General features: G+C 42.8%; 1 protein-coding gene across 3 annotated transcripts in view; it reads right to left on the bottom strand.

Moving 5' to 3' along the window:
* Nucleotides 1-772: 772 nt before the first annotated feature.
* The window catches only part of LOC143807643 (uncharacterized), an 81,840-nt gene continuing 56,343 nt past the window's right edge, over nucleotides 773-26,269 (bottom strand). For 2 of the 3 annotated variants that reach the window (XM_077289442.1, XM_077289444.1), the window contains exon 10: nucleotides 781-2,759. In XM_077289442.1, the coding sequence (XP_077145557.1) occupies nucleotides 2,562-2,759 (198 nt within the window). In that variant the 3' untranslated portion in view covers nucleotides 781-2,561. Of the gene's footprint in view, nucleotides 2,760-26,269 lie in introns of all 3 variants that reach the window. The other variant, XM_077289443.1, reaches the window with a different exon arrangement.

The following is a 26,269-nucleotide window of genomic DNA, read 5'->3' on the forward strand; positions in this document are numbered from 1 at the left end:
GGGACGTCACGGGAGGCTGGACACGCGCGCATTTTAAAATGCGCGCGTGTCCAGCCTCCCGTGACGTCACGGCTTGTGATTGGTTGCGTCGCCCATGTGACTGCGACGCAACCAATCACAAAGCCGGGACGTAATTTTAAAATCCTTAAGGACCTGAAATTACGTCACGGCTTGCTGTGATTGGTTGCGTCGCCCATGTGACTGCGACGCAACCAATCACAAAGCCGGAGCGTAATTTTAAAATACTGAATGACCTGAAATTACGTCACGGCTTGCTGTGATTGGTTGCGTTGCGGTCACATGGGCGGCACGCGACCAATCACAAGCCGGGACCTCACGTAAGGAAAGAAAAGCGCAAATTTTAAACAAAGAACGCTGCCGCTTCCCTCGGTAAGGTGCAGGCTGCGTCGGAGAGGTGAGTATAGCAATATTTTTTATTTTAATTCTCTCTTTTACACATTTTTACATTAATGTTGTTTCGATACCGATACCCGATACCACAAAAGTATCGGATCTCGGTATCGGAATTCCGATACAGCAAATATCGGCCGATACCCGATACTTGCGGTATTGGAATGCTCAACACTATTGGTGATATCAACTTCCTGTTTGTGGCGCATTAGTATATGGGAGGGGGAAAAGTTTTCAAGATGGGTGCTGGCCATTTTGAAGTTGGCCAGTTTGGATCCAACTTTATTTTTTCAATGGGAGGAGGGTCATGTGGCACATCAAACTTATTGAGAATTTCACAAGAAAAAACAATGGTGTGCTTGGCTTTAACGTAACTTTATTCTTTCATTAGTTATTTACAAGATTATGACCACTCATAAAATTATTATTATTATTATTATTTATTGTTATAGCACCATTAATTCCATGGCACTTTACATGTAAGGAGGGGTATACATAATAAAAACAAGTACAATAATCTTAAACAATACAAGTCATGTGTTCAAAGTGCTGCCCATTGTGTTGGATTGTCAATGCAATCCTCTTCTCCCACTCTTGACACATTGATAGCAACACCGCAGAAGAAATGCTAGCACAGGCTTCCAGTATCCGTTGTTTCAGATACTGCACATCTCATATCTTCACAGCATAGACAACTGCCTTCAGATGACCCCAAAAATAAAAGTCTAAGGGGGTCAGATCCAGAGACCTTGGTGGCCATTCAACTGGCCCACGATGAACAATCCACTTTCCATGAAACTGTTCATGTAGGAATGCTTGGACCTGACACCCATAATGTGGTGGTGCACCATCTTGTCAGGTCCGAGCATTCCCAGGCTATGAATCTCAGCCCGCCGCTGTATATTTAGCCCTTAGTAGCTATTAAAATAGGGGACCCTTTAAAAAAATGACATGGGGTCCACCTATATTTAATAGCCAGAAAGGCTATGCAGACAGCTGCGGTCTGATATTCATAGTCTAGAGAGGGACCATGGATATTGCCCCCTCGGCTACAAAGATCAGCACACAGCCACCCCAGAAATGGCACATCTGTAATTCCGGCACTTAGCCTCTCTTTCCACTGCCCTGTAGCAGTGGCATATGGGGTAATAAAGGGTTAACGTCACCTATGATTGTAAGGTGACATTAAGAAATATGTTCTGTATGTTTTTTGTTTTTTTTAACTACTGAACACATGCATTGTCTGATGGGACTATTTTCCCATCATTGGCAATGCTGTCACTGTGGGCATTCATAGCCGGATGGGAGCAGTAGACCCATCAGACAATGGCTGCTTACACAGACACGCACAAACACACAGGGACACATGCACACACACAGAGAAACACACAGACCCGCACACACACATACACACAGACACACACATAGTCTCCACTCACACACTTCCCTCCTCCCGATCTGCAGCGTTTCTCGCAACCACATCCGCAGCAAATCCGCAGATCTTTTTTACATCTGCGGTTTTGCTGCGGATGTGCCTGACTAAATGGAAGTCAATGGGTGCAGAAACGCTGCAGATCCGCAAAAAGAATTGATATGCTGCAGAAAATAAAACACTGCAAATCTGTGCATGTGCACAACAATTCTTCATTTCACATAGAATAACATTGGTTGTGCATTACACTGCGGATCCGCATCAATATCCGCAACGTGTACACATAGCCTAAATCTGTCATTGGAGATCTGGTATGGATTTATAGAGGGTGGTCTTCCTCTTTATAAAGTCTCTATTGCATTACTTTTTTCAGTTTCCTTTATTCATGATACAACATTTTCAGTTGTTTTTTTCTAACTATCTCCTACCTATTCCATTACTTGGTTACAAACATGTTACATATACATAGGCACTTGCCAGCATGGTAGCCACTACATGCCTCAATTTAAAACTATATTGGATCAGTGAACACGAAACGACAAAGATTTATAAAAAAAAAAAAAACACAAAACCCTTTACAAAGTGATAAAGTAATAGCTGATTATTAATTTTCAGATTTTATAAAAATTCTAAAAAGTGATAAATGTCTGGGGGTTTATTGTATAAGAAGAATTATTACTTGACCGTGTCACTAGAATGGTAAGACACGCCGCGTACATTAATGCTTGTCAAGGTGTGGATCAGGCAATGTTTTGGAGAGTTTCTTCATGCACCTCGCCAAGTCAGAGATCTCCTTCCACTTGACTGACTGCAGAGACCGCTGCATAGAGTGATCAGATTGAACAGTTGAAAGACGCTTATCCAGTTCCTCTATTTTTAAAGAAATGTGCAGCAGTTCAGCCTCCTTTTTGGCAATCTTAAAATTAAAAAAAAAAAAAAAAAAAAGCGGTAATCAATAGAATTTATAAAGTTAGACTGAAAACTCTAATATGTGGATTACCTTGGAAAGAAATCACTTTATGTCACAAAATCAACTAAAATTGTGAAAATAAAATGTAATGGTAGCATCTAATCAAACAGTATTATAAACCCATTTGTTACGTTTCTCTTATCTTCTCGATAATTACAATTACTTGCAAACAGTGTGTTAATCTTTAGTTAGATAATGTTTTAGGCTAAGGTCCCATGGTTTAAACATACTGACCAGATAGTTATTAAACTATGCTGAATCAAAAAAAGTGTCTTTGTTTTTTGGATAAAAAGTTAAAATTTTATTTAAACATACATAAAATATACACACACAAGTAAAATAAAAATAGTGTCTCTCTCTAGACCAAGAACAAAGAGGCCACCTGAAGCATATACATATAGATATCCAAACAAATACAAATGAAATTTGCAAACTCCCTTTTTGCTCCTCAAAACAGATGTGGAATGCTAACTAGGGTATTCCAAATAGCATTCACATCATATTCTCGCCCAACTCCTCAAAATTTATATGGGAATTTCCCTATTGGGTGAGTAAGATTCTGATTTTAAAGTGCAAATGCATCAATGCCTCAAATATCCAAGTCACATTTTCACCTAAATAGTTAATTATAAAAGATAATCCACAGTGACAAATATGGGAGCAGGTGCATATCATATAAGTCTAGGTAACTAGCAGTTGAGTCAAGTGAGAAGTGCTCACAAAATCCCAAATCGCCGCCCCATTATCCACAGTGTATGCATCATATAGTTATCATGAATCCAGAATTGCAACCCCTAATAAACACATATGACCTGGTTCTATATGCCGCTTCCCAAAATGTGATGCCACATGGCACGCTGTACCTCCAGAAACCCCGACGCGCGTTTCGCGATTGCTTCTTCCTGAGGGCGTGTCAATGGCTGGGCAACACAGGATTTTATATTCTAAAGTGACCAATAAGATTATGGCTGGGCGGGGATAATACCGGCGCGTCATATAATGACGGCGCATACAGATGCAATCTAACCAATGTTATAAAGTGACCAATGGAGTTGTAGCAGGGTGGAGCTACTACCGGCGCATCATGACGAGCGCATTCGGCTGCAGGCTAACAAATGATAGATGACAAATTAAGTTGTAACAGGGTGGAATTACTACCAGCGAGTCATATGGCAAAAGCGCATACGGCTGCAATTTGACAGATAGCTAATACATATTAACCTTAATAGGGAAACCACTATCTGCCACATGGTGGCATTCTTGATCCCATGAATTTGTAGCAACATTTCTGCACCATTTAGCTAATTTAAATTTCTTGAGTTTTTTCATGCAATATTTTTTCCATACGTCTTTTGTCATTCTGATAAAGTTTAAAATAAAACCACTTTTTTTTTTTAGAAATTTGTTTCTTGCTCAATAGCTTTGCATTCATGAAACTTTATTGCTAAACTTGTGTACAGATTACAAATTAATTTTTTTTCATTTGGGAAATTGTTGCACCTAATTCAAGTTTATGGTGAAAATCAAGTGCATATTACTGTATATACTCGAGTATAAGCTGACCTAAGTATAAGCCGAGGCACCTACTTTTACCACAAAAAAACTGGGAAAACTTGCATTGTCCCCTCATCCCTATCATATCCTGGTATGCATGGCTCCTTATCTCCATCCTGGTCTGCATGGCCTCCTCATCCCTATCCTGTATGTATGGTCTCCTCATCCCTATCCTGGTATGCATGGCCTCCACATCCCTATCCTGGTCTGCATGGCCTCCTCATCCCTATCCTGTATGCATGGCCTCCTCATCCCTATCCTGTATGCATGGCCCCCACATCCCTATCCTGGTCTGCATGGCCCCCACATCCCTATCCTGGTCTGCATGGCCTCCTCATCCCTATCCTGTATGCATGGCCCCCACATCCCTATCCTGGTCTGCATGGCCTCCTCATCCCTATCCTTGTATGCATGGCTCACTCATCCCTATCCTTGTATGCATGACCTCCTCATCCCTATCCTGTATGCATGGCCCCCACATCCCTATCCTGGTCTGCATGGCCTCCTCATCCCTATCCTTGTATGCATGGCTCACTCATCCCTATCCTTGTATGCATGACCTCCTCATCCCTATCCTGGTATGCATGGCCCCCACATCCCTATCCTGGTCTGCATGGCCTCCTCATCCCTATCCTGTATGCATGACCACCTCATCCCTATCCTGGTCTGCATGGCCTCCTCATCCTTATCTTTGTATGCATGGCTCACTCATCCCTATCTTGTTATGCATGGCTCCTCATCCCAATCCTGGTCTGCATGGCCTCCTCATCCCTATCCTGTATGCATGGCCCCCACATCCCTATCCTGGTATGCATGGCCCCCACATCCCTATCCTGGTATGCATGCCTCCTCATCCCTATCCTGGTCTGCATGGCCTCCTCATCCCTATCCTGTATGCATGGTCTCCTCATCCCTATCCTGTATGCATGGTCTCCTCATCCCTATCCTGGTATGTATGGCCCCCACATCCCTATCCTGGTCTGCATGGCCCCCACATCCCTATCCTGGTCTGCATGGCCCCCACATCCCTATGCTGGTCTGCATGGCCCCACATCCCTATCCTGGTCTGCATGGCCCCACATCCCTATCCTGGTCTGCATGGCCTCCTCATCCTTATCCTTGTATGCATGGCTCACTCATCCCTATCTTGGTATGCATGGCTCCTCATCCCGATCCTGGTCTGCATGGCCTCCTCATACCTATCCTGGTCTGCATGGCCTCCTCATCCCTATCCTGGTATGCATGGCCTCCTCATCCCTATCCTGGTCTGCATGGCCCCCTCATCCCTATCCTGGTGTGCATGGCTCCTCATCCCTATCCTGGTATGCATGGCTCCTCATCCCTATCCTGGTATACATTGCCACCTCATCCCTATTCTGGTCTGCATGGCCTCCTCATCCCTATCCTTGTATGCATGGTCTCCTCATCCCTATCCTGGTATGCATGGCCCCCACATCCCTATCCTGGTCTGCATGGCCCCCACATCCCTATCCTGGTATGCATGGCCCCCACATCCCTATCCTGGTCTGCATGGCCCCCACATCCCTATCCTGGTCTGCATGGCCCCCACATCCCTATCCTGGTCTGCATGGCCTCCTCATCCTTATCCTTGTATGCATGGCTCACTCATCCCTATCTTGGTATGCATGGCTCCTCATCCCGATCCTGGTCTGCATGGCCCCCTCATCCCTATCCTGGTGTGCATGGCTCCTCATCCCTATCCTGGTATGCATGGCTCCTCATCCCTATCCTGGTATACATTGCCACCTCATCCCTATTCTGGTATGCATGGCTCCTCATCCCTATCCTGGTATGCATGGCTCCTCATCCCTATCCTGGTATGCATGACCACCTCATCCCTATTCTGGTCTGCATGGCCTCCTCATCCCTATCCTTGTATGCATGACCTCCTCATCCCTATCCAGGTATGCATTGTCCCCTCATCCCTATCCTGGTCTGCATGGCCCCCTCATCCCCATCCTTGTATGCATGGCTCCTAATCCCTATCCTTGTATGCATGGCTCTTCATCCCTATCCTGGGGGGCATTTTCAGCACGGGTCTTTTTTTCTATCCTTCATATCCGGACCTGGCCAGCATCTATGGCATTGCTTTACCTCCTGATGAACCGCAGATTGCGGGGAAACGCGTCGGGGTGTATCTGGATCAGATAAGTGTACTCCCAGTTTTATCCAGCATTTATTTCATCTCATGTATTTCTGTTGTTGGGAGTATTATAAACGTCTGATCACGGATGTTTTTCTTTGCTGCTATATTTTTTTGCTACACAATATCCCTGCTGAATTAGGTCCACCGAGCGTGTATATCTGAAAGACTCTCTTCATCCCTATTCTGTTCACACATTGTTTCCAACCTTATTGTAAGGGTTGTGGTAGGGAAGATAGGGATAGACTACGGTGAGGGGGGGCGCCAAATCGCTCTTTAGGGTGCCAACCCCCACAGGCAGGTAGGTTATCAGTTAGGCCTATTGCAGGGAGTTGTAGGCAAATTTGGTGGTCATTAATATATTTATGGTATTTACCTGTTTTTGTCTACACTGGGTAGGTGATTTTTTTTAAATATTTAAATAAAAGTTAGTTTTATTGGGAGTTCATGTTCACTAGATTTAATTTAATTCCCTTTTATATTAATTTCTGTTTATGAGTTGGGGCATTTTCAGCACAAACAAAAGTGCTGAAAACGGACAAATACTTGAGTATATGTGGTAATTGTAAAATAAAATGATGTGCTGCAGATTTCAAAACTGTACCAAAGGTCTTTTTCCATAGCGTAAAAAAGTAAAGTGGGCAAGAGCTTTATAGCTGTAGCATGTATTTGGCACTGGCTGTATTATCTCAACCAGGTATTCGACATTGAAATGCTGCAGCGTGTCAGAGAAAAACATACTTTGAAGACCGCCAGGGACAGAGATCACGTATAGACTAGTCAGCCACGCGGGTCCCTGGAAGCTTCTCCCTGCCCGCCGCTCTGGACTGACAGGTGTCAGCCTATACATCAATAAAGGGTAGCAGGCGGGGAGAAGCCCTCAGCAGATACAGCACTGCTCGGTCCCCAGAGGCTTTAAATTGATGTTTTTCTCTTAAACTCCACATTGTTTGAGAGTCAAACATGCCTGGCTAGAATAATACAAGCAGTGCCGATACATGGTGCCCACGGATTGGGCATATATAAGCTGACAGCTTCACTTTAAAGTTATTTCTAGAGACTAAAGGCTAAAATATTGCACTGCATCTTATATAACACCTCTAGATACAGCACAATAGATCTATAATAGCTTGGGGCATGTGCACACCCAGTTTTATGGAGCGCACCACAGCTGAAAGAAGTGTCAAATTCATTAAGAAGCACAAACCTCTTACTCCAATGCATTGTTCATCAAGACCGACAGGCAAAATAGCCTTGATGAATGTCTAAATGTAGTATTTTATGATGCTCACTGGGTGACTATGTAATACAGTACATCATGGTTCAGCTCCTTTCATTTGGTGCTGGTGCTGTGTGGCGGCCATTGTTGCTGTGGTTTTGTGCTTGTGGGGCAGTGCGGTCTGGAGTCATGGGGTCTTTCAGCATGGGCGCCATGAGGCACCAGGCCACCTGCCCTGCTGGTGCATTATCGCTGTGACGGTGGTTAACGCACGATGCTGCTCCTTTAAGGTGATAAGAAGTTAGGACCCTAGCGGCATTAGATCTATGCATGATTTTTTGGAGGGGTAGTCCATTCTCTTTTTTAGCGTATTGCATCTTCAATCCTTTATCTATACAGCACTAGAAGTCATAGATGTCAATTAGATGAACTTGCACTTCTAACATTAATACATTGCTTAATAAAGACATAAATTACACTCAAAATCCAAGCTTTGAAAACAAGTTATGCTCTATGAAAAACACCTAGGGTACAAGAAACGGCTGACAGCACAATTTCTAATTAGTGTCAATTTTATAGGTTGGCAGAGAATATGTTTTCTCCATTAAGTCTGTTAAATGCAGAGTGTATGTGGAGATGCTGTAACTGTCCTCAAGACGCTTCATATACGTAGGGTTTATCAAAATGTCTGTCTTCTGTTTAACATGTGGATGGCAAGTCATAATGTAACATCCTTCAAAAATGAAAATGTGGTATGGGGAAACGTACTGGGCATTTGTACAAGGTACAGTTGATTGCTAAGGGTAACAACTTCAACACTAACTTCCCCCTCTACTTCTCATCACCTGCTCTGAGACTGCACTGTCACAACCGGGCTTCCTGGTAGTCACCAAGGTCTCCATTATTGTGCTACATGCCCCAGCTGCTGCAGCATCTTTATGATGCTCTGATGGGCATCGCTGGCCTTGATCCGGTACCTCCTCTCTTGTTGCGATCGCCGTCCTCCTTCTTGTGTCTAGATGACACATTCTACGTCATACACACAGTGTCCACAACATCATGCTCCTGAGCAGTCATACTTCTCACTGCCCTCCTGAAGGAAGAGCAAAGTACCTAAAATGTGCATGGGCCGGAACTCTTTGGCCTTTCTTTGGCAATGCTATATATGAGGGCTTACAGGTGCTGGCCCTACCTAATATTGGAAAAATCTGGTGACAGGTTCTCTTTTAAGGGATGTTTGGCCCTGCTGTGAAGTACAAAGCACCTATACTTGGTTTTAACAGTTTTTCTGTGCTCACAGAGTCCCTTTAAATCAGACTTTGTGACAAGAAACAAGATACATGAACTACACTGTAAGTAATAAGAGTAACATCTTTATTTGATTGTGCATCCTGCATCAAACATGTCTTTTGTAATGGGATCTAAATGAGGCTGTTCAAGCACCTAAGATTTGTAGTGACTGTAGCTTCCCTACAGACCTCCCAGGACCTTACATGTAGTCATATCACAATTTAAAAGTTCTTTCTCTCAGTGTGTGTCAATCTGAAGAATAGGACACAGTAGCAAAAAAAAAATGGAAGCAAAAGTGAAGAAAAGAGGTGCAGTCCTTCATTAAGATCTCCAATGTGACAAATACTTCTTTTGAATAGAAAAGCAGGAGCAGTCTGTAAAGCAACTGTACCCAAAACAGTGTTGTAAAAGAGGGATTGCCTAATACACAGCTCTGGCAAAAATTAAGAGACCATGAAAAATGTTCAGTTTGTCTGATTTTTCTCTTTATGGCTGTGTGCACATGTTGCGGATTTTTGGCGTTTTTTTTGCGTTTTTTCGTAATAAAAATGCATAAAAAACGCATACATTATGCATCCCATTATTTAGAATGCATTCCGCAATTTTTGTGCACATGATGCGTTTTTTTCCGCAAAAAAAACACGAATCGCGGTAAAAAACGCAGCATGTTCATTCATTTTGCGGATTTTTCGCATTTTTCCCGCTATTTAATGCATTGGGAAGCTCTGGAAAAAAATGCGTCAAAAACACAAAAAAAAACAACGAAAAGACGCATGTGGATTTCTTGCAGAAAATGTCCGATTTTGCTCAGGAAATTTCTGCAAGAAATCCTGAACGTGTGCACATAGCCTATAAGTATATTTTTGAGTAAAATGTAAATGGTTCTTTTATTCTATAAACTTCTGACAACAAGTCTCCGAATTTCCAAGCAACAAATTTTGTATTTTTATTTTTTTTACAAAGAAAAATGGTCAAAATTAAAAAAAAAAAACAGTGCTTTCAGACCTCAAATAATGCAAAGAAAACAAGTTCATAATCATTTAGGACAGGCCTGGGCAAACTGCGTCCCGCGGGCCACATCCGGCCCCCTGAGTGTTTCTGTGCGGCCCGCTGACACTCACAGCCAGCGGGCCGGAGAGGGACTGATCTATGAGTCTGATCTTTCGCAGAAGCGATTGTTGCCCCGCCCCCGTCCTCTCATTGGTGGATGCCGGGCTGCTCAGTTCCTTGCTTGCAGAGCTGCGGAAACCTATGCAGGTCAGGAGGCAGAGCGGTCAGGACCGGAGGAGGGAAGCATGGACTACAACACCCATCTGCTGCAGATAATGGGCAGGGAGCTTCTAAGAGGAGCCCAGATACCACCTGGGAGGCAGCATCCTGTGTCTGCTGTGCTGAGGAGGTCACAGCACCTGCGTCGCCTCCTTTCACACTGTGGAATGAAAGTTGTGGGGCTGTAGTTTAGGTTCAGGGAGAGCAGCTTATTAGTAGCCCCTGCATCTCCCTGGATCTTCCTGGTAGCTGAAGGGAGATAAAACACTTGGGCTGAGTATTCCCACTGAATATGGGGTCCAGCAGTGAAGTGCCCCCTCACCCCCACTACATACATATTCTATGTGCTCCCCAAACTGCTCTTCTGCCCCCACCATGTATGCCGCCTCACCTCTGTATGTGAAGGTTAACCCTTACCTCCCTACTGTGGTATGTCCTGTGCAGGAGAGGTAAGGGTTAAGTCCCCCATAGTGCTCCCCCCTGTGATCTGTGGCTTATCACATCCACTCATCGACTGTTCAGCCTGTTGAAGTCTATGGGTGTGCAAAAATAAAAAAAAATTGGATCCCATATGAATCATCCATATAGCATCTGATTTTTACGAATACATTTCCATTACTAACACAGGACACTGTATTTCCTCTTTCAAATTTTATTCACTTCTGCTCTATAAAAATGGATGCCATACAGATGACAATACAGATGGAAAATCGTCTTTTTCTGGACAAAAATCATGATTTTTTTATATGCTCATGTAAACTTCATCACATAAGCAACTGCTTTTTAAAAAGTAATAAAATTAATATTAAGCAGAATTAAAGGGTGATCCGAAACCAGAGGTGACTTTCATACTAAATTTAATTCAATAATCTAATCACTTTACTAATATATTTCAGTTAAAAAATTTCTACCTTTCCCTCTCTAATGTAACTTCCTGACTGCTTGTGTTTTTTTGTTTTTTTTCTTTTACTTCCAATGACATTTTTTTTAGAATCCCAGTGCATTTTGGGATACTCACATGGGACATCATTAGGGGGCAGAGGCTGCAGTCACTGCCACAGCTGCTTTCCCCACCATGAAAATAGCGTCATCTGTTTCAGGGACTGGACTGGCCTCTGCCGGGCCATCTCTTCTCCTTAGAGCCAGCAAGGGAGCGCACAGACACTGTGCATTCAAAGGAATATAGCACAGAAAACTCAGACCAAGTATGCATCAGAATTTACAGCCGAAGCATTATCAGGTGAGGACTAGCCGAGCCTCCAAAACAGACCTCACTGATGGCGCCTAAATTCAGAGAGGGTGCAGAGCTTGTGGCAGTGACCGCAGCTTCTGCCCCCTGATGACGGCTAATTTGAGCATCCCAGAATGCACTGGTGAATCTCAAACAAAATGTCATGGGACATTAAAAGACAGGAAGTCAGAATGTAAAGGGTAGGTCAGGGAATTATTCATTGAAGTATATTAGAAAACAAGATTAGATTATTACACTGAATAGATATACATTTAATATGAAATTCACCTTTGGTTTCGGACCGCCCCTTTAAGTTCAGCCGATTGGTTCGGCCCTCCACAGCAGTGCCAGTTTCTGATGTGGCCCCTTGGGAAAATTAATTGCCCACCCCTCATTTAGAAACAACAATACTAATTCAGAATTCAATATTTTGTGGAATAACCATGATTTTTAATCACAGCTTTCATGCGTCTTGGCATGCTTTCCACCGGTCTTTCACACTGCTTCTGGCCAAAAATGTAAGAAGTTCTTCCTTGTTTGATGGCTTGTGACTATCCATCATCCTTTTGATTACATTCCAGAGGATTTCAATGGGGTTCAGGTCTGGAGATTGGGCTGCCCATGACAGGGTTTTGATGTGGTGGTCTCTTAATTTTTGCCAGAGCTGTAGTGTAATACGTTGTCCTAAAACATGAAAATGATATACATCAAAGCCTGCAGTCTGTGGCTTTATCTTACCATGGAACTCCTTACAGGGAACGTAAAAGTATATTTTTGTCCAGAGAATAATTTACCTGACTGCAATTACACAAGTCTGTGATTCGTGCTGCCTGCGCTTTGGGCAGCATGAGTCGCCTGTCAGGTTCTCTTTAAATGTTTTATGTTCATGCCTATTGTTTACAGTAAGAGGGGCCTTATCTTATGAAACTGAAATGATTTCAATATTGGTTATGCAACATATGATGATATTCTGCAACAGATGGACTATGATGACAGGCTGGCATACAAGTATCTAGAGCAAACAACAAAATCAGTTCCCCACGAGAATGACAATCCACATTAGATTGTCAGTGCAAACTGCTGACAATTTCTATGATCAGCTTTCCGAATTGTCCTTCAGTGTTCTGTAACTATCCAATAAAAGGTTTACAAGCGCTAGAATAAATAGGAACAAATGTACTGATGACAAGGGTAGGAAAAAGGGATAACAAAGCACACAACACAGGCAAGGTCACAAGTCACTACAGACTAGTACAGAAACTGGAAAATGAAGCCAAGAACACTGCGGATAACAGACCAAACCTTAATCTAGAGCAATGTTCCCCAACTCCGGTCCTCAAGAGCCACCAACAGGTCATGTTTTTTGGATTTCCTTAGTATTGCACAGGTGATGCAATTATCACCTGTGCAATACTAAGGAAATACTAAAAATATGACCTGTTGGTGGCTCTTGAGGACCGGAGTTGGGGAACACTGATCTAGAGCATGATTACTCACAAAAAACAGTCTGGGTGTTAATACTATGAGAAACAATGAGTTAATCTCCCAGGTAAAAACACACAGGTGCTTTAGCATTTCTGTAAAACCTTTCCATTTCTTTGTTGATACATATGTAAAGTCGTCCTGTAACTCCACAAATATGTAAAATATCAACCCGTTTCAAGTGGCGAAACTGTACTTAATTCTAACATAAAAACAATGATGCAAACTTCACTTTTATGCTAAAACACTGAAAACTATTTATGAAGTATCCTACATGCAATGGGTGTAACTTGTGATTGCAGCACACAATTTAACTTCTACTAATCTGTTTGCTAAAACTAGAGGACATAGAGGTGTGTTCACACTAGTGTGCCCTTTTAGATGTATTTAATTTTACAAGAAGATACGGTGCAGATGTTCTTTAAAACAAGGGTTAACTTCAGCTCATCTGAACATGACCCTTCAGATCTCTAGGGGGATAGTTCTGAAAATGGATGCACCACAATACAATCAAAAGTGTATCCCTTATGTTATTAGAAATCAATGGTCAAAAAAACATAAGGAGAAATGGGAGGAAAAACAACAGAAAATCTGAAAACTTTCAAGCATCGTTTGAGGAGCCAAGCAGAATAAAAGAAAAAACTTTGATGTGCTGAATTTGTCATCTGTGGAACAGGCACCTGAAAAAAACGCAGTACTGACATTGGGAATAAATGTTGTGCCTACTCGTTACTTTGACCTTTTATCACATTATTAGACATTGATAAGTATTACTATGAAAAGATATTTTTATAATGAAGAATCAGGGGAAATGGGATTTATAAATGTAATGGTTACACGAAATGAATTCACAGGACTGATGTTTCTGCAGCAAACTGCAGTGAAAAATCTGGTTGAATTAAATATGAAATAGCTCACTCTCTCTCTCCTTTTCCCGGAATAGAAAGTCCAAACAGATCCGGCGCATCAGTTTTTCACAATTTGCACTGGATCCGTTTTTTTAAAAAAATAGCCACATTATGCCTGAAGGCAAAAAACTGATGTGTGAAAGTAGCCTTACCCATTTTTTTTATCCATTACAATCTAGGACAGAAGGGATTGGCAGATTTAGGAACGGGAATTGAAAAAAAATTATGATATTCCAAGAAGCAATTTCAATAACCAAATGTCACGATGTGCCGGTCTCAAGTAAGTTGGAGGGCCTGCAACTGTCCTTGGAGCTGGGGCCCTTACTATCCTTGTCCCAGGGGTACTCTTGAAGGTAGAGATGCCTGGGTCTCCCACCTTACCATGCTCCTGAATGCACACTGAACTAATTCCTCCTCTACCCAGGGAGGTATGGGACTCATGAGAAACAGATAGCACAAACCAGACAGACAGGGGAAATAGACTGGGATGAAAGGAAACCGCAATAATACAAAAACTCTCAAGGAAGTGGAAAACAAGGCAACACTAGTAGCGACCAATCAAATGGAAGGGGATAATGTAATACACATACTACAAAAACCATGCAGAAAACTCCTAGAGAAAACACCAACTGTCACAAATAATGACTACTCCTTCACCACCAAAATGGGTAGTTGCAATCCATCACCAGCAAGGAACAGAGGAAGCAGTGAGTTTTAAAAAGAAGGACCTGCAGAGTGATATGATAGGCCACATAGCAAATGGAAAACACCTGCTGAAAGAAAGGAGTGACTAAAGGCAAAGGGAAATCTGGCTACGTCGATGGTGCCGTCAGCAAGGATTTGGATTTCTGGATCACGGAGTGAATTACTTATGCGATTGACTACTTGCTACACTGTGTTTCAAATTATTATGCAAATAATATTTCCTCATATTTTCTCTAAATTACCTATCTGAATTGCAGTCATTGTTATTTTCCAGTCATATACTATTCTATTATAATTGGAAAAAGGAGAAAACTGGGAGCATACGGATATTTAAGTAATAAAAAAGGCTTTATTAAATAGTATATAGTTAGCAAGCTTAGTAGCAAAATACAAAAAACACAAAGCATACATGAATATATACACTATACAAGGATGTTTTTAAAAGAGAAGTGGGTAACCCCCGGTGTGCGCTTGCCAGGAAACCATTATACATGGCTATGTTATGTAAAGGCAACTGCTACAAACACCTATGTCGCTATAATAGCAATACACATGCCATGTGGCGTGTGGTAGAAAGTTGAAGAGCTGGAGGAGCAGCGCTTACCCGTAGAAGGCACCAAGCAGAGCACACCGGTTGGGGTCCACACAACGCGACCCCCAAACACTATATACGTGTACTGACCATGAGGATGGTCTTGCTGCAGTCCGCCTCTTCTTGGGGACCTCCGACCTGGGCGGCCCCATGTATGAGTTAATCCTCGAGCTGCTGCGCTTCGTCCTTACCCACAATTTCTTTACATTTAAGGACAGTTTTTTTCTGCAAAGACGCGGCACAGCCATGGGCGCGGCCTGTGCTCCCTCGTACGCCAATCTTTTCCTTGGCTCATGGGAGAGACAGATTTTTGGTGACGGGGGGTGCGGGGCGTGGACCATGTGCTGTGCTGGCTAAGATATACAGACGATGTCCTCTTTTTGTGGGAGGGGACGGCGCAGCAGCTCGGGGATTTCATGGGCCAACTAAATGACAACTTGCTTAACATCAGGTTGACATATAATTGTGACTCGGAGCATATTGACTTTCTGGATGTCAGACTGGAGGTCGACAGTACACGTCGGGTCCAGACTGACGTCTTCAGAAAGTCTACAGCTGTTAATGCTTTACTGCATGCTGACTCCGCTCACAATCCCACCACCATTGGGGCCGTCCCGGTTGGACAGTTCCTAAGGGTGAGGCGGATTTGCTCTACTGATGAAAAATTCTTTGCACAGGCGGTTGACCTTGAGGGGCGCTTTAGAGATCGTGGATACAGTCGTAGAAGTATTAGGCGGGGCTTGATAGAGCGAGGAGGACACCCCGCAGGGATCTCTTACATTCTGGTAATAATGATCGGAGGAGGAGGATAGATGGAGAGGTTAGGTTCATCACGACCTACAATCACGAATGGTCCAATATGAGGGATATATTGAAAAAGCACTGGCCAGTCTTGATGACTGAACCCTCATTAGCTCAAGCTTTGGGGAAATTTCCATCGATGACGGCTAAGAGATCCCCCAACTTGAGCAGCCTCCTCGTCCGTAGCCATTATGTTCCATCTATTACCAACCCTTTTAGCACCAGGGGTCCTTTACTTGGCTCTTAACAATGTGGCCATTGCATGGCATGTGATAATATTATACGGGCTACCAATTTTAAATCTTCGGATGGTACAAAAGAATTCTCCATCAGACAGCGCATCACATGTGGCACATCTAATGTTGTATATTATGCCACATGTGGTTGCTCCCTAATTTACATTGGGTTGACATCTAGGGAGCTGCGCGTACGTGCCCGTGAACATGTCAGGGACATATGTGCTGCCAAAACCATAGAAGATGCCTCTGACCTGAAGACAATTCCACGTCATTTTAAAATGTTCCATGGTTGTGACGCTGGGACTCTTCAGGTCAGAGGCATTGAGAGTATCCACCTTGGGGTACGAGGCGGCAACTATAAAAAGGTTCTTGCCCAGCGTGAAGCGGGCTGGATTGTCCGTGTAGATTCCATGGTACCAAAGGGACTTAATGAGTACCTGAGTTTCTCCCCCTTTCTCTTAAAAAATTCTTTTTTCGTATGGATATATCACTGTGATGCTATCTAGCACCTGGCAGGTGTTCCTCCCTGGTTGTTTTATCCTCCTTATGAACAATCTTATCGTTCCTATATACATAAAAATCCTCTTGTATTTTAGTTATATTATGCTTTTTGCTCCTGTCCATCTTTCTGCCCTCTATATCTAACTTCTCCCCCTGTGAGTGGATACCCATTTGAGGTCTCTCTTTTTATATGTTTTTGTGGGGGTCGCTTTGTGTGGACCCCAACCGGTGTGCTCTGCTTGGTGCCTTCTACGGGTAAGCGCTGCTCCTCCAGCTCTTCAACTTTCTACCACACGCCACATGGCATGTGTATTGCTATTATAGCGACATAGGTGTTTGTAGCAGTTGCCTTTACGTAACATAGCCATGTATAATGGTTTCCTGGCAAGCGCACACCGGGGGTTACCCACTTCTCTTTTAAAAACATCCTTGTATAGTGTATATATTCATGTATGCTTTGTGTTTTTTGTATTTTGCTACTAAGCTTGTTAACTATATACTATTTAATAAAGCCTTTTTTATTACTTAAATATCCGTATGCTCCCAGTTTTCTCCTTTTTCCATTGACTGTTATGGAGTTGGTTTTTCTCCTCGGTGGGGGGTCACTTTGCACTATTTAGTGCTTGTCGCCTCTTCCCCTCTCCGTGTATATCTAATATGTTGCCTGATTTTGTTATTATTCTATTATAATTGCAATGTTTTGGAACAAACTGCCTATGAAAACAGCATCTTTAAAAAAAAAAATAAACACTCAAAATGCATGTTCCAAATTATTATGCACAGCAGAGTTTTCAACCTTTTTTTTTTATTTTGAACAAAAAATGGTCAATTGTGAAGTTATAAGCATTATCAGCTTATTACAAAATGAAATCAAACAGTTTTCAAGTGAAAACTTTATTCTAGGTGATGTTACATTTGCACATAGGACCCTTTGTTCGAAAGAAGCTTCTGAACTCTCTTGTCCATAGAATTTGTCAGTTTTTGGATGGTTTCTGCTTCAATTGTTTTGCATGTGGACAGAATACCCTCCCAGAGCTGTTGCTTAGGTGTGAACTGCCTCCCGCCATCATAGACTCTCCTTTTGATGATGCTCCAGAGGTTCTCAATGGGGTTGAGTTCAGGGGAAGATGGTGGCCACACCATAAGTTTGTCCTCTTTTAAGCCCATAGCAGCCAGAGATGCAGATGTGTTTTTTTGCAGCATGAGACGGTGCATTATCATGCATGAAAATGATCTTGCTGCGGAAAGCACGGTTCTTCCTCTTGAACCATGGCAGGAAGTGTTGTTTTAGAAACTCCACATAGATTATGGAGTTCATCTTTACCCCTTACAGGGATCATAAAGGGGCCGACAATCTCTCTCCCCATGATTCCAGCCCAAAACATTACTCCACCTCCTCCTTGTTGGCGCCTTAGCCGTGTTTTCATGGGGTGTCCATCAACCAGCCATCCTCCACTCCATTCATCTGGACCATCGAGCGTTGCACGGCACTCATCGGTGAACAAAACAGTTTGGAAGTCAGTCTTCATGTATCGTTTGGCCCTCTGGAGCAGTTTCTGCTTGTGTGCAGTGGATAGAAGTGGTCGACAGGATGGCTTACGCACAGCTGCAAACCTCTGAAGGACCCTGCATCTTGTTGTTCTGGGGACGTTGGAGGCACCAGCAGCTTCAAAAACTTGTCTGCTGCTATGACAAGGCATTTTTGCAGCTGCTCTTTTAACCTTACGCAATTGCCTGTTGGAAAGAGTCCTCAATTTTTCCTTATCAGCACGCACACGTGTGTGCTGGGAATCAGCTACATGCTTCTTGATTGTGCGATGATCACGATAAAGTGTCTTGGCAATGTTGATTGTAGTCATGCCTTGACCTAAATACTCCACAATTTGTTGCTTCTCAGCAGCCGACATATCCTTTTTCTTTCCCATTTTGGCAAAAAATGTAGGCTGCTTAATAATGTGGAACAGCCTTCTTAAGTAGTCTTGCCTTTATTTGGACACACCGGCCAAACTAATTTGCACAGGTATCTGCAATTGCTTTCAGTGATATAAAGAGCCCTGACACACATTACCATCAATGAGTTTAAATGACAAACAAAAAAATTCTAACCTTATCACTCCTAAATTCTTTGTGCATAATAATTTGGAACACAGTGTAGAGATGGGGTGCACCTTATGAAGACTGGAAAACATGTATTTGGAAGTCGCCTTGCTTCACTCATCAGGAGAGCTTTAAACTAGTACAATGTGGGAAGGGAAGCAAAAGGCCAGAAAAAGCCACACACATGACAAATAGTATTGAGAACTCTGCTATTAGAAGTGGAAGGGAAGAACAAAAAAAAAAAATCTAGATAATAAAAATATTGGAGAAAACAGTCACAAACTAAAATGTTGCACAAAGCATGGGCAACAAACAAGGAGAATTGGAACTACTTGCCTACTGCGCCTGCGTGCATGCGCGGCCCGAGATCCCGCCCCGCGGTCTCTTATGATTTATTCACACTGCGGGGCTGGGATTCTTGGGCTGCGCGTGCACGCAGGCGCAGTGAGCAAGACATCAAGTAATGTCAGTGGATGGGCAGCGCTAACTGCGCATGCCCAAGGCCTAATAAGACAGCGCAGGCGCCGGGACAATTGAATAACGCTGAGGAGGCGGCGCCCGGTGCGCAGAGGCCATGAGTGACGGCTGCGGTGCGTCTGGATAAGGGGGGAAAGACCTGCCCAAGGACGATTTCAAGGTATGAAGGACAGATTTCATAAACGATTATTTCAGCGGTTACAGCAACAAGAACTAAAAGAGCCACCTTGTCAGAATGCAGCATTAGTGCTGCACAAGATGGCTCTTTTAAGGCCCTGTCTCACATAGCGAGATCGCTAGCGAGATCGCTGCTGAGTCACAAGTTTTGTGACGCAACAGCGACCTCAGTAGCGATCTCGCTATGTGTGACACGTACCAGCGATCAGGCCCCTGCTGCGAGATCGCTGGTCGTGTCGGAATGGCCTGGACCTTTTTTTGTTCGTTGAGGCCCCGCTGACATCGCTGAATCGGTGTGTGTGACACCGATCCAGCGATGTCTTCACTGGTAACCAGGGTAAACATCGGGTTACTAAGCGCAGGGCCGCGCTTAGTAACCCGATGTTTACCCTGGTTACCAAAAAAAACAAACAGTACATACTCGCCTTTCGGTGTCCAGGTCCCTTGCCGTCTGCTTCCTGCTCTCACTGACTGCCGCCGTACAGTGAGAAGTGAGAGCACAGCGGTGACGTCACCGCTGCGCTCTGCTCTCACTGTACGGCCGGATCTCAGTCAGAGCAGGAAGCAGACGGCAAGGGACCTGGACACCGAAAGGCGAGTATGTACTGTTTGTTTTTTTTGGTAACCAGGGTAAACATCGGGTTACTAAGCGCGGCCCTGCGCTTAGTAACCCGATGTTTACCCTGGTTACCCGGGTGCTGCAGGGGGACTTCGGCATCGTTGAAGACAGTTTCAACGATGCCGAAGTCGTTCCCCTGATCGTTGGTCGCTGGAGAGAGCTGTCTGTGTGACAGCTCCCCAGCGACCACACAGCGACTTACCAACGATCACGGCCAGGTCGTATCGCTGGTCGTGATCGTTGGTAAATCGCTTAGTGAGACGGGGCCTTTAGTTACAAACGCCTGGGGGGGGGGTGACAGGTTCCCTTTAAGCTACAAGTCTGCAATCACTCTACGTGACTGCAGACTTGTGAATCCTCTGATTGCATGCACTGTACACTGTGAGGATTCTCCAGTGTTGGCAGAAGGCGATCATGTGACCGCAATTATACGATATGCTGCACTCCAACTAGATTGTGACAGGATCGCTCAATACACTTGTATTAAGAGAGGCGGTGCTCATCTAGTCGGCACATGACTGAATGTATGCAAATCACATACTTACGCTTACGCGCCAGCTGCTGGCACTGTAGAATCCTCACAGCTATGTATGGGCATAAAATATGGACACACAAATTAATTGACTATAGATGACAATTGGATGAAAATGGTCCGAGTTTTTTCATACTACCTTCGGAACATGGCCTAAAGGTGCGTCCAAGCAACCGTAATTCTCAGTCTGAGTGCTGTCCTCAAGCAGACAGAATTTGGACCAATGTTATTTAATTAGAATGTCTAGATGACTGAATGTCTGTGTGAAAAGACTCGCAGCATACACCAGTGTCTTGCATGTTTTGGCTGAGACTCACCTATTCAGGTCTAGGTGTTGGCAAAAACATCAGATGCCATCCGGATCAACAGTGTAGCATCCATTTTTTACAGATACATTGCAATTCTTAGCATAGTAAACTGTTTCTGGTCTAGCAAATGTTATCAACGTCTCATGTATATAAACGAAAGTCAAATGGATGACAATACAGATGAAAAATTGTTCTTTTAATGGATGAAAAGCGGACGATTTCTTTTTACTGGCAGTGCAAACTTAGCCTAACAGTGAAGTTTGTATTTTATGTCACGAATAAGGACGGTGTGGCCATTTGAAACGCTTTGACGTTTCTTGGATTTTTTTCCAATTAAGACTATTGCTTGCTGCAGAGAAGTTTCATATGTACTTGATGAATCGCAATATTTACTGTGAGTGAGCTGGGTATTACCCTTTTTGTTATAGTGTTAATTTATCTTCATTAATAGATAATAATAATAATAGCATTTGCATTTTAGATAGCTGAAGGTTAAACACTTCTTTGTCTTACAGCGGATTTTATGTCATGTACCCAACGCAGCCCTAATGTTGAAGCCACAAGCCAGAGTTCCCCAAACAATAAATGACATGCTATCCAGCTGTTGGTAGTTGCAGATAGTATTGCACTAGTCATATGGGATGTCATAACATTACTAGGAGTTATAGTCCAAATCATACCACTGATGGTTAACAATAGTGTTTTCCCCAATTTAATATAAAACAATTACGGTATGTGTGAAAACGACATTGTTGAGCTGAAATCTGTATCGTGTCCCGAACAAACAAATTAATTACAAATTACTATAAGAACTCTGAAATGTATGAAACAGTGAATAAATTAAACAACTGTTCTTTAGTAATTAGGCATTTTAATTAAACAATTAATCTCAGGATAATTATCTATATAACACAAACAGAAAAGATCTTTTAGTCTAGTACTCTACTGGATTCCGTTGATATAGAATCGACAAGGCCATTTTAATTCTTAACGTCGCTGTTTTAGCCCCTTAATGACCACCAATATGTCTTTTTACAGACTTGAGACAAAAGAGAATAGCATCAAAAGACAGGTGACAATAAAGCATGTCAGCTATACACTGCATCAGCCACCATCATTGTTGGCATTGACCATGCCACTTAGCCCCTTGGATGCTGCTGTCAATAGTGACTACAACATCTAAATGGTTACGAGAGTGTGGGGGCTCCCTCTTGAACCCCATCAGCACCCTGGGATTATGATTGTGTGGTTCTGATGTTTGCCACGGCAATTCATGGCCAAATAATAGTCATAGAGTCTACCGGCTATATTGGCCTGTTAAGTTAGCATCATTTAGGTGACGAAAATTACCTTTTTGGATCATGTTATGCCACATTGCATTAATTCCTGAAATGCACCTGAAGGGTTAATAAACTACCTCATAGCAATTTTGAACATGTTGACTGATGATGTATTTAAAATGGTCTCTTTTTGGGGTTTTTCAATATACAGCTCTGGCAAAAATTAAGAGACCACCACATCAAAACCCTGTCATGGGCAGCCCAATCTCCAGACCTGAACCCCATTGGAAAACTCTGGAATGTAATCAAGAGGATGATGGATAGTCACAAGCCATCAAACAAAGAAGAACTGCTTACATTTTTGCGCCAGAAGCAGTGTGATAGACTGGTGGAAAGCATGCCAAGACAAATGAAAGCTGTGATTAAAAATCATGATTACTCCACATAATATTGATTTCTGAACTCTTCCTGAGTTAAAACATTAGTATTGTTGTTTCTAAATGATTATGAACTTGTTTTCTATGCATTATTTGAGGTCTGAAAGCACTGGGTTTTTTAAAAAAGAATTTGACCATTTTTCTTTTTCAGAAAAAAAATATAAAATTTATTGCTTGGAAATTCGGAGACATGTTGTCAGAAGTTTATAGAATAAATTAACAATTTACATTTTACTCAAAAATATACCTATAAAGAGAAAAATCAGACAAACTGAACGTTTTGTAGTGGCCTCTTAATTTTTGCCAGAGCTGTACATGTCCCCAAAAGTCCCTTCAAAACTGAATAGGTCCCTGAAAAAATAAATTTTGTAAATTTCCTTGATAACATGAAAAATTACTGCTACATTTTTAAACCTTCTAAAAAGCTAACAAAATAAAAGAACATTTTAGAAATGGTGCTGATGTAAAGAAGACATGAGGGAAATGTTATTTATTAAAGTTTTTGTGTGGTGTGGCTGTCTGGAATAAAGAGAAAATCGTCAAAGTTTGAACATTCAAAATTTTTTTAATTTCTGTCAAATTTGTGATATTTTTGTAAGTAAACACAAAACTTATCAACTTAAATTTACCATTATCATAAAATATTATGTGCCACAAAAAAACAATCAAAGAATCAGTGGGATATGTTGAAGAGTTATTACCACATAAAGTGTCACTGGTCAGATTTAAAAAATTTGGTCCGTTTAAACATAAATTCAGGCCTTGAAGAGAGGTTTTTGTCTTTATGAAGAGTTTTGTCTTGAAACGCGTTGACCTATAAACCTATACAATAAAACTCTCTTGATTTTATCCCGTCATCGAGCTTTTATCAGCAGCGTATTGAACGACACCCTCCATCCTGCTCTCTACTTTGACTGGGTCTATTTGCGACCAGTGTCCTGCAGCAGCTGTATTTCAGGTGTAGATCAGGTGTCACTGAGATCATTAAGCTTCACGGGGTTCCCTCCAATGTGGTGTCAGATTGGGGGACCCAATTGTTTCTAAATTCTGGAGGGTATTTTCTTCTCGGAAAATAGAAAAAATTGGAGTCCGGCTCAACAGGACTGGATTTTCCTTTTCTTTTTCAAAAGAAAATATGGTGCATACAAAAGAAAAATTTACATGGTCGACATAACCCAGTCGACGCGTTTCGACTGCACTAGGCAGTCTTACTCATGTTGAGCTGGACTCCAATTTTTTCTATTTTCCTTGATGTGAGGCCAGGGCGAGGCCGGTGTCTGAGCCCCAGGTGGATGAGCATAGAGCAATTGGGTGAACTGGAATCAAGTTTCTATAATTGTATTTTCTTCTCGTCTAAGGATGCATCTATCCTTTTCTTCGGCATTCCGTCCTCAAACTAAGGGTCAATCTGAACGTTTAAACCAGAGTTAGAAATACTTCAGGTGTTTTATGTCATATAATCAGGGAAATTGGTCATCTTTTTTACTATGAGCTGAGTTTGCTTTGAACAATTGTCACAGTGGGTCCACAGGTAAGTTAAAGTCGCCATTTTTTGGTGCATAGGGCTTCCATTTGCAATTCTGTACCTTTAGTAAAGAGGGGTTTTCATGGGTTCCTAGGGAGGAACATTTTTCTTCATCACCCTCATCTGTATGGCAAGGTGTTGAAAAGGGGACAGATACAAATGCATGGCGGATAAGAAACGGTTGTCAGGTCCGGACCTGGGTGAGAATGATTTGGTATGACTGTCCATCAGAAATAATAAACTGAAAGTTCCCTCCGGGAAATTAGATCCTAGCTTTATTGGGCCTTACAAGGTGGTTGCTGTAATTAACTGTGTGGCTTTTCGTCTTGAGCTTCCTCTAACTCTCAAAATCCACAACATTTTCCACATGCCATTGCTCAAAAAACATGTAGCGCCTGTGGAACGGTCACCCTCGCCTTCACCACCAGTTATTGTTGATGGTAATTTGGAGTTTGAAGGTGGCGAGAAATGTGGTTTTGCCGCTGTTTACAATACTTGGTGCACTGAAAGGGGTATGGTCCTGGGGAGAGGATGTGGGAACCAGAATCTGAGGTTAATGCTAGTAAACTAATTTGGTTCTTCCATGGAGCCCATCTAGAAAAACCCAGACCCCGAGGGTCCGGTGGCCCCTTGTTGAAAGGGGAGTACAGTCATGAGCGTGTCAAGTCCCCCTGGACCTGGACTTAGAAGGTCTCATTAGGTAATGAATCACAGGTCTTCTTTAGAGATGGTGTGATTCATGTCCTATTTTAAATGGATTTCCTTTCCTTCAGTGCTGAAAGGGTTAAGGACTATTTCCATGCTGGCTGAGACCATATAGCATACAGCAGCTGCAACTGCTAATCATTTTCTCCATCTATATATACTGGTTCTGGGAGTTTGGTCCTTGCTGGTGAAAGATTTGTCTTCCTGTGCTAAAGCTGAGTAGTTGGAGACGTAGTAGTAGTGATCTGTTATTTGCTGTAGTATGAAATTGTATCTCCTTGTCCCTATTCCTATTTAGTTAATTTCTCTCTGTCCCTCTCCTCTTCCCAATTTTTAGCGAGTGATTTTTTATGATAGTGGTTTTCTGTTATACCTGTTTTGTCTCTGTGTTTTGTTTATCTTACATTTCTGTCCCATCCCCATGAGGTGGGGAGGAGACAGATTAGGGTTTAACAGGAGTATAGTAAGGTCGGAGACCAGGGCCTCTTTACCTTCAAGAGTACCCCTGGGACAGTGATAGTTAGGGTCCCAGTTCCAGGGACAGTTTAAGGCCCCTCTCACTTACTTAAGACCGTCACAGTGTGACAACATTAAGGGCTTCCAAAACAACTTGCTTACAGATGCTAGCCTGGAGAAGCTTTGATGCCTGAGAGACAAACCCTTTGCTGAGCATGATAAAGAGAAAAAGTACTTGGTTCTGGGGAAAACTGGAAAAGAAGATTATCCCGATAGACACACAAGAGTCATAACTGATAGAAGTGTCTGGTTGTTTCTTATTCATTCAGGTAACAATTATTGAGAATTGCTCATGAAATTTCTGATGCAAGGCATCTGAGAATATCAAGAGTGAAAGCTGTTTGGCTCACAACTTTTACTAACCCAACATGGGGACTGACATAGCCAATTACTGTTCATCTTGCGCTATTTATCAAAGAGTTGGAAAGTCTGGGAATATCCATAAGACCCTGGTGGTTCCACTACCAGTGATTAATAAGCCTTTCCAGCGAATGTCTATTGATATTATAGAGCCACTTGCTATACCCAGTGTCATGCTCAGGAAAGGAGAGTCCAGCAGATGGCACAACACACACAATGAGATGGAAAAAGGGAGAAGGCCCTAACAATAGGGAGCGAGGAATGGGGCACCTCCTAACAACGATCTGTGCCTATCCCTCAGCTCCCCTAACACCCTATGCAGGTCTTCACCCCCGCTGCTGCCACGTGCCTAGCCCCTAGCTGTCACCTCACTATGCCCTGGCTAGTGCACTGGCCGGCAAAGACGCTAGCCTCACCACTGCAGCTGGTATCAACACTGGGGGTAGTAACAAGCACGATACAGACAAG

This window comes from Ranitomeya variabilis, chromosome 2 (genome assembly GCF_051348905.1).
Source record: "Ranitomeya variabilis isolate aRanVar5 chromosome 2, aRanVar5.hap1, whole genome shotgun sequence".
Lineage (NCBI taxonomy): Eukaryota > Metazoa > Chordata > Amphibia > Anura > Dendrobatidae > Ranitomeya > Ranitomeya variabilis.